The following is a 10000-nucleotide window of genomic DNA, read 5'->3' on the forward strand; positions in this document are numbered from 1 at the left end:
GGTAAAGCAGATATAATGTAGCCTAATGGTGTAAGTTTTGTAGGGTTTTTTCGCTGGAGTGGGATAATTAGTAGTCCAATTATTAAGTTGTATCTTAAACCACGGAACAACTTTGAGTTTAGCCGCATGCTATTGAGTCTGGACACAAACTCGTGGGGACACACTGGGTGCCAGAGATTTCACCAACACGCTGCCAATAGACTCTTTTTCTCTTCATAATTTAAGACTTTTGGATTATTTTCTATCGTGCTTCTGTAAATCAAATCAAATCTTTGGTAAAAGAGAAACATGACTATTTTATTAAAAGCTGCCCTCTGCCTCCTGTACAACCATTAGGACTGGATGTTTTCATAATTCTACAACATATAAGATGTACTTATCTATGTATCTATCTATCGCTATTTATCTATATACAATTACGTTGGACAGGTGTAGGGAAGCAAGGCATTTTTCATTGTCTTGAGTAAAATAATTGCAGAGCTTAAGTTGAAACAACTAGTGACCACAGAGCTCTTTAACAAAGCCAAGGAGAGACACAAGAAGAGACAACAGGTAGATGGCAGAAGGAGTGAAACCACATTCAGGTTAACATAAGAACATTGAGGTGTTTCCAAGCTAAACCTTCACATCACAGTTCACTGTGTGTACATGTGTGCATGTGTGCGTGCGTGTGTGCGTGCGTGCGCGTGTGTGCGTGCGTGTGTGTGCGTTTTTGTAAATGTCTTGTTTCTCCATCCTAGTCTGCATAGCCTTTTTAGAGACAAAGGGGTTTGAATGGGAGTGAATCAGACAGTATTGCGTACAGCTGTGAGATGAGTTTGTTGTCAATTAGACCGCCTTTTCAAGAGGCTGATTAAAGAATGAGATATTTTCAAATTTGTCCACGCAAGAACCACATTTTATAATTCCAGTCATTGAGAATGCAACTGTCTCAATCTTCTACACTTCTCCATCTGTGTTTGGTTGTTTGTTAGATCGCTGATTACTGATCCCGTTCACGTTTTCATTTACGTTCCCCGGATTTATATCCTTTGTTGTCGGTTTGTAGGGATTGTATTTTTGGACCATAGCCACCCAGCCCTCTGTGTGTTTGTCGTCTTGTGTAACTTTATATCTAGTCAACTCTTGGTAAAGTTCTCTTCACCTGCCTCGGGTCTATTATCGTCTCTGTCTTTGGGTTCCTCCGTGGACCATGATAGCAATAGCTAAATTCAAGTTTTACCTATTGTTTGTAAGTTTCATATATTTGTTATATGAATAATTAAATGTTGTATGCAGCCCCTACAATGCAATGTATTGACAGTTTATATGTGATAGAATTTGATAGAATTCTGCTCATGTTTTAGTTTTATTTCCAATTTGGAATCATTGTCCCTTCAAGGACATGAATGTCCAGAGTTCATGTCATGTTCAGGCCAATGTTAAGTCTGTTACCACTGTTTAGTAAAGTGTATGGTAAACATGTTGCTGATAAACACTGTGTTATCTCACTGCTTTAAATCGATTGGATCCTTAGGAGATTTCATTCTGTCACCACAGCTGTGGAACCACTGAAATCAATCCGTTATTTATTAAAATCACTGAAATCAGCTGTTATTGGTTTACAATCAATTCAATCAACAGTTATTTGATTTTCATTTGTGGCAGTTTGTCAAGCATGGAGTGAATAATGGGATATCAGAAAGAGAATGAATGGCCATCAGGTTGTTTCCCGACAATCCAATTGTACTGCACACTCTTTAAAAATATCTGTTGTGACACTTACTACTAATGACCAACTATTAATTAACTCTCTATGTCTCTCTCTCTCTCTCTCTCTCTCTCTCTCTCTCTCTCTCTCTCTCTCTCTCTCTCCCTCTCCCTCTCCCTCTCCCTCTCCCTCTCCCTCTCCCTCTCCCTCTCCCTCTCCTCTCTCTCTCTCTCTCTCTCTCTCTCTCTCTCTCTCTCTCTCTCTCTCTCTCTCATTAATGTGATGGTGTTGATGTTAGTTCTGGTGGTGGTGGTGGTAGTTCTGGTGGTGTTGGTGGTTATAGTGTTAGTTGTAGTTATGGGGGTGGTGGTGTTAGTCATGGTCGTGGTGGTAATTGTATTTCTGGTGGTGGTTGTAGTTATAGTGGTGGTTGTAGTTATGGTGGTAGTTATAGCGATGGTTGTAGTTATGATGGTAGATATACTGGTGGTTGTAGTTATTGTAGTAGTTAAAGTGCTTGTTGTTGTGGTGGTGGTGGTGGTTGTGGTGGTAGTACTGGTGGTGGTGGTAGTTATGGTGATAGTTATTATGGTGGTTGTAGTTACGGTGGTTATAGTGCTTGTTGTCGTGGTGGTTGTGGTGGTGCTGGTAGTTCTGGTGGTGGTGGGGGTAGTTATAGTGGTCGTTGTTGTTATGGTGGCGGTGGGGGTAGTTATAGTGGTCGTTGTTGTTATGGTGGCGGTGGGGGTAGTTATAATGGTCGTTGTTGTTATGGTGGCGGTGGGGGTAGTTATAGTGGTCGTTGTTGTTATGGTGGCGGTGGGGGTAGTTATAGTGGTGGTTGTTGTTATGGTGGCGGTGGGGGTAGTTATAGTGGTCGTTGTTGTTATGGTGGCGGTGGGGGTAGTTATAGTGGTGGTTGTTGTTATGGTGGCGGTGGGGGTAGTTATAGTGGTGGTTGTTGTTATGGTGGCGGTGGGGGTAGTTATGGTGGTGGTATGATGGTGGTGTTGTGTGGTCCTGGGGCTAGTTGACCCTAGAGACTACCGAGTATCATCACAGTAAATACAGTCTGGAGGAGCTACATGTGTGTCAGCGTTCCACAGCACGAGGAGGGCGTCACAGTGTCCCCAGCTCCTCCTCCACACCCCTGCCTGTCGTCTGGGGCGGCCAGGCCTCTGCCTGATCCCCGGCCAGCCGAGGTCAGAGGTCACAGAGCCAGGCGGGCCATCTGAGGACTTCATGTAATGCAGTAGACACATCTATGACGCTGGCGGGGGAATCAGATGCTGGCGCAGACAACCGGAGAACCACAGTGTGCGTGTGTGTGTGCGTGCATGCGTGTGTGTGTGAGTGAATGCGGGCGTGTGTGTATGTGCGTGTGTCCGTTTGTGCGTGTGTGTGTTTGTGCGTGCGTGCGTGTGTGTCTTTGTGCATGCATGTGTGTGTGCGGGCGTGTGTGTGCGTGTGTGTTTTTGCGTGTGTGCGTACGTGTGTGTCTTTGTGTGATGCAAACCTATTTCGAACCTTGGGTTGACGATAAGCCTACTGTATATTGAGGACGTATAGCTCTATCATAACACTATAGATGACAGCAAGCTGAATATCCTAGCAACAAGATCCATGCAGTGCTAAAAGCATCACATCCACATACACGGTGATCCACTCTGTGCCGTATCCCAGCTGTGGACCATCCAGTTACACAGGATTGCATGTGATGTTTTTTTTTTATTAATTATTTTTTTCATAGGGACCAGTCTGTGTTTTTCTGTATGCATCTCCAGGCTTCCAGTCAACAACCGTAGACTATTAATGAAGGTCTACGGTCGTAGACTGTCTTTAAATGTTAAACGGGGTAGAGCGGGAACAGACGACGGCTGAATAATATTCCCGCTGCGAAAGGACCGCGAGATTAATTTATTGATGCTGTGTCGGTGTCGCCAGGAAGGGAAGGGTGGGTTTGGCGCACAGCTCAGACCGGCCGTTGGAGCCATCCCGGAGCCCCCTTCGAACTCATTCGACATATAATCTCGTATTCATTCGAGATGAAACCACACACACACACACACACACACACACACACACACACACACACACACACACACACACACACACACACACACACACACACACACACACACACACACACACACACACACACACACACACACACACGAGCAGGCGTGTGTTTTATTTCCTAACCCTGAGCAGCACCGACGTCGCTTCAGGTGTGCGCGCGGGTACATGCAGTAAACGCGACGCAGCGACCACCACACCAACACGCCCCTCCGTGTGATGTAGACTCCCCGACATTCACACATTCTCCCGCCGTCGATTAACCTGCTTGTGTTTTTTCATGAATCAAATAGATATTTTTTCGAAATCACCGAGAACAACGTGTACAGTGGGGGTGGCGCGGTCCACGATAATAACGGAGACGGTGAACGAACACGGGGACGGTGAACGATCACGGGGGACGGTGAACGATCACGGGCGCTAATTGGCATGTGAGACATGAGCGCGTCAATTGGGGAGCGATGCGCGCGAGATGCGTCCGTGTGAATGAGTGGGCTTCCGGGGAGAAAAACACACGTATGGTGTATGGTAGGCGGTCATGTCCAAAAACCCAGCCGTCACGACTGAATGGTTAAAAAAAACATGAAATAAAAACCCGTCTACGTCTCCTCCTGTTTAACGTCCAGTCGACCTCCCCTAACGTGACGGCGGCGGCGGGCGGGGGTGCGGGGGTACTCACGCACTGCCTCCTTCTTAGGGTCCAGTCCGCCGGCGGTCTGCTGGATCTGGCCTATCTTGTTCTGCAGGACCCAAACCCGCTGGTTGGTGGTGATGATGTCGTTCTCCAGCTCCTGGAACAGCGAGCAGGCGTGCCTGGCCAGGTCGGAGAGCTGGCGCAGCGTCCGCGACAGGACCACGTTACTGATGGAGCACAGGTCCTCGAAGAGGAGACCCTCTTCGTGGGGGATCTCGTGTCTGCACAGTAGCGGCGGCCCCACAATCCGCTTGGCGAACGGCATTTTAAAAAACACTTGAGGTTGAGGAGGAAGAAGAAGAAGAAGAAGAAGAAGAAGAAGGCGAGGGTGGAAAAAAATCAAGAAAATGTGTTAATTCCAGCTCACTCTACTGCGATGGAAACCACAGAGGATCCAGGATCCTATATCCACGATCAGAGCGGGGACTCGGGCCGCGCGGTGTCAATCCAAAGTTCCCAGCCTCCCCTTGACGGGATCCTCCATCCTGTTGGCTTTCTGCGACCACTCACTCATTCACTCACACACACATTACGCACGCACACACACGCACACACACACGCGGTAGACTCCCCGCTGCCGACGAGCCCGGGTCGGTGGCGTGAGGGTGCGTGTTGGGTCTGTGGTCGTGGGCTCCGTGGCCTCCTCCTCCTCCTCCTCCTCCTCCACGCTGTAGTCGCGCCGCGGAACGGAGTACAGGTGGAGATGCTGGAGGGGAGGCGCGTAAAACACGGAGCTGGGATCCGGTGCACTGGATCGGGGTGGCGGAGGAATGAGAACGGGGGGAAATGATGGACGGGGCGAGGATGGCAAAGAGGGGGGAAATGGGAGGCTGTGGCGGTGTGACGTATGTTTTGTTGGATGAGGAGATGTTTTAGGTTTTTATTTGTATTTTTCATGAATTCATAATGAGAGTCAAGATACTGAGAACGGCTTACCAGGACAATACAGTGCTGTTCCCATTTCAGGAGCACATGGATAACTGAGACGGTATTACTTTATAGTACTTAAAACAAGACTTAGCAGTGAAGCTGTGATGTGTGTGTGAGTGTGTGTGTGTGTGTGTGTGTGTGTGTGTGTGTGTGTGTGTGTGTGTGTGTGTGTGTGTGTGTGTGTGTGTGTGTGTGTGTGTGTGTGTGTGTGTGTATGTGTGTGTGTGTGTGTGTGTGAGAGTGTGTGTGTGTGTGTGTGTGTGTGTGTGTGTGTGTGTCTCTGTATGTAGACTAGTGTGTGTGTGTGTGTGTGTGTGTGTGTGTGTGTGTGTGTGTGTGTGTGTGTGTGTGTGTGTGTGTGTGTGTGTGTGTGTGTGTGTGTGTGTGTGTGTGTGTGTGTAGACTAGTGATCAATCTCCTGCTCAGGATCGCGTGCAGCCACAGACTCCCAGTGGAGGGTTCGTATAAAGGCCCTCTGGTCCCCTACCTCAGACAGACCTCCGGGCGGTCTCGGCTCCGTTTCTAAAGTATACTCATGATACTCTGTGATGTGTTCACATCACTGATGACCGGGAGAGCGTTGTGGGGGGGGGGTTGCGGTTGATTGTTAAGCTATTGACGGGCGAATACATTACAACATTATTGATTTCGTATTCCCATCTCAGATTTTGGGAAATAAATGGAAAGGCTATCTGCATTGGCAGAACACCAAATCCGTCACTCAATGTTATGGTTATGAATAATCCATTTGTATATTTCTTTATCAATTTATTGTGTACAAATCCTTGCAATTTCAGTCGGTATTTAGGCGAGTTGTGAGAACTGGTTAATATTAAATAACAACACTGTAATGCCTTGTCTTGTCCTTTAGAGGTCGCCTTCTGACCAGAATGAGAGTACGAATGCACTTGGCAGTTCTGTAGATCTGATTTCCATATATTACTATAATCATCTATGTGCCTAAGATCATATTTTCCTTTTGATAATAGGAGTTGTAATAGGGTTAAATTGGTTGAGTAGGATCTAAGCATTCTTATCAGTGATTAGTTGGTATATAAGAGCAGGAGGCCACGCCCACAACACGTTCAGAGAGCAACAGCCTCTTCGGCACGAGGACGATTTAAATCCGGCATGCCCGGGGTCAAAGGATGAACGTATGAAGATTAAGATCAAAGCCAAGAAGAGGAAACTTCTTGGGAGACATATAAATGCGGTTTTTGTCTTCATACAAGTACACACCATACGTTCAGTCCTTCTGTTGGCCTTTCCCACCATCACAGATACAATTGTATTTCAATTATAGTGTAAAAATAAACCAAAACATACAATTAGTGTAAAGCTCTGTATATGCATTTATACAATCCATCCAAAATCTCACCATGTGTCATCACTGTTGAAACTTGGTTAGGTATTAGAAACTTGCTTCGATCGATATTAAATGGAAACAATTTATAGCAGGAGAACTGGGTACACAAAGAGACATTCAACACACTTGTTGAACAATGGAAACGTGTCCAGTCTGTTGGTGTCTCCCACTCTGTGGATGTATCAGGTATTGATTGCTGGATGTGTGTGCGAGGGAGACTTTGATAAAGTGGAAGCCTTATCACCCTTCATGACTTGCATTTGCGTCAACCTTTCCGGTTGTCTGATAAGATGCGCCGTGTCTTTAAGTTGTTCCTGCACCCATTGCAACATGTGTGTTGAGCTATTGAAACATGTGATATAAGCCATTCGAATTTGTGATTAGCATTCAAACATGTGATATAAGCCATTCAAAGCTGTCATTCGCTTTCAGACATGTCATATGAGCCATTCAAACATGAACTAGGTCTGCCGAACATGTGTTATTAGGCATTCAAACATTTGATTTGCCATTCAAAATGTGATATCAGCTATTCAAACATGTGACTAGCATTCAAACATGTGATATAAGCCGTTCAAACATGTTTGACAACATGTGAGGCTTGCCATTCAAGCATGTGTGTTCAGCCATTTAAACATGTAATATTAGCCACTGGGCTGAAACGAGTTGATTGATCAGTTAGCAGGACAGCAGAATATTACAAGTACAAATACCAAACAATTTGCTGCTTAATGTTTCACTGATTTGAGTCTTGGATCATATTTAAATAAACACATTTTCTTGGCTGCTTGTCAGGTAACACAAGCACATGTAAAAAATCACTTTGGACTCTGGTAACTTATGATGGGCCTTTGCAATTTTTTATGACATTTTATAGGCTCAATGATGAGTCGATTAATCGACCGACTTTGTGCAGAGTGCTCTTCTGGCCATTGAGACTGAGATTGTGGTTTGATAATGTAGTGTTTATGGTTTTATGGCTGCTGTGTTTATGTACAGCAGGACATGGGTTCAAGGCCCCTTGCTACTACAGCAAACACACACAAGAATGCACAGTGCACGCACACACACACACACAGCATACACACAAACACACACACCAACACACACACACACACACACACACACACACACACACACACACACGCACACGCACACGCACACACACACGCACACACACACACACACAAAACATTCACCCATGAAATTGATGGATAGATAGATAGAGATGGATGGATGGATGGATGGATGGATGGATGGATGGATGGATGGATGGATGGATGGATGGATGGATGGATGGATGGATGGATGGATGGATGGATGGATGGATGGATGGATGGATGGATGGATGGATGGATGGATGGATGGATGGATGGATGGATGGATGGATGGATGGATGGATGGATGGATGGATGGATGGATGGATGGATAGATAGATAGATAGATAGATAGATAGATAGATAGATAGATAGATAGATAGATAGATAGATAGATAGATAGATAGATAGATAGATAGATAGATAAACATGTACAGTGCACACACTTAAACACGTTTGGAAAATCAAAACTTTGTGTTGAAAGGCATGTTTCTCATGTTGGATGACACAGCTAGTAGTAACAAACATCAGCACAGAGTCGCTCAAAGCTTTTAAACACACACCACGGTCCTTGCAGCATTTCCTTAACAACATCCTCAGTGTGTGTGTGGTTACGACTCCGATCAAAGGCCAAGACAGCACCGTGAACAATAATAATAAAAGACCTGAGGCTGTATAACAGCCCGGCCATCCTCACTCTGAGGGTGAGAGTGGACGCAAACGCACCTTGAACATCACTATCACCACCTCACCTACTGTGGCTCTCGCTGCTTCCTCTGTGCGGGTAGGCAAGTAGCAAACTAGTTTGAGTTACCTCTCCACCAAAACCAGAAGTGCTCCGGTTCGTGTGTTTCGTCTCCTGAACTCCCCCCCCCCCGCTGAGATGTCGACAGCAGGACGGGTTGCGGCGGGAGCGGCGGCCATGTTGCTGCTGGTGGTGGCGCTCCTCACCCCGGGCCTGAGGGCCCAGGTGGACACGGAGACCCGGGCCAGAGCGTTCCTGGAGAAGTTCAGCACCGAGGCGTCGGTCAAAATGTATGACTACTCTCTGGCGTCGTGGGCGTACAACACAGACATCACCGAGGAGAACTCAAACATATTGGTACGTGGTCGGCTCAGATCGCAGCCCCCCCCCCCCGCTACGCTTAAGCTGCAGTTGGAACTGATTCAGGATGTCTGACGATGGCATCGCTAGTTGCAGCTCTTTCTTCTTGGGTCCCAGGTTCGATGTATATACTAGTGTCTCCTATGTGGTGTTGCAGTTTGTTAACGGCGTGTTTTACTGTGTGTCATGCTGCTACTGCATAGGCCAGTGTCTTTTGTAAAAGAGATGTTTCAGCTGACCGAGACTAAGCTTGACGAATGAAGGTTAAATCAAATTAATACTGTTGTTTTCACTTGTTTAGATTAAACAGTGTTCTTCTTTTAAGTAGCTTCTCCAATTCTGATTGTTTCTTAGATTGCTCTCCTCGCCACTAGTAAATTGCTTTAGATAAAACACGTGAAGCTGAATGACAGAATGATTTAATCTCCATGTTTGGCCGGTGATTATGACCAGTGTGACAATGATCCTGTGTCGTGTGCAGTCGGCGAAGGGCGCGATCTGGGCAGAATTCTACGGCCGCATGTCGACTGAGTCCCTGGCCTTCCCGCTCCACGAGGTGAAAGACCCGGTGGTCAAACTGCAGCTCATCTCCCTGCAGGACAAAGGCTCTGGGGCGCTGTCCCCGGAAAAGTCTGCTCACGTAAGACCGCCGCACGCCTGCCGCCGTCACTTTAACTCTCTGGGGCTGCATTTGGTTCACGAGGCAGAGCGGGTTGGCTGGTAACCAGAAGGTTGCTAGTTCGATCCCCGGCTCCTTCTAACTGGGTGTCGAGGTTTCCCTGAGCAAGACATCTCACCCTAACTGCTCCTGACGAACAGGCTGTCTTCCTTGCATGGTTGACTCCGCCGTCGGTGTGTGAATGTGGGCATGAATGGGTGAATGTTAGGCAATATTGTAGAGCGCATTGAGTGACTGGTTAGAAAAGCGATATATCAATGCAGTCCATTTACATTAAGCTTGTCACAAAATAAATATGGTAAATGGACTGCACTAGTATTGTTATTATCATTATTATCATTAATAATAATAATCATGTCGTTT

The 10000-nt window shown here is 46.4% G+C and overlaps 2 protein-coding genes across 2 annotated transcripts in view; one reads left to right on the forward strand and one right to left on the reverse strand.

The window, feature by feature from the left end:
• The window catches only part of nhsb (Nance-Horan syndrome b (congenital cataracts and dental anomalies)), a 54740-nt gene extending 49592 nt beyond the window's left edge, over positions 1-5148 (reverse strand). The window contains exon 1 of the mRNA XM_030376637.1: positions 4446-5148. Within this exon, the coding sequence (XP_030232497.1) occupies positions 4446-4725 (280 nt within the window). The 5' untranslated portion in view covers positions 4726-5148. The remainder of the gene's footprint in view (positions 1-4445) is intronic.
• Positions 5149-8514: 3366 nt separating this feature from the next.
• ace2 (angiotensin I converting enzyme 2) overlaps positions 8515-10000 on the forward strand; it is a 15163-nt gene continuing 13677 nt past the window's right edge. Inside the window, exons 1-2 of the mRNA XM_030376670.1 lie at positions 8515-8955; positions 9440-9598. Coding sequence (XP_030232530.1) covers positions 8737-8955; positions 9440-9598 — 378 coding nt within the window. The 5' untranslated portion in view covers positions 8515-8736. The remainder of the gene's footprint in view (positions 8956-9439; positions 9599-10000) is intronic.

Source organism: Gadus morhua, chromosome 14 (genome assembly GCF_902167405.1).
Source record: "Gadus morhua chromosome 14, gadMor3.0, whole genome shotgun sequence".
NCBI lineage: Eukaryota > Metazoa > Chordata > Actinopteri > Gadiformes > Gadidae > Gadus > Gadus morhua.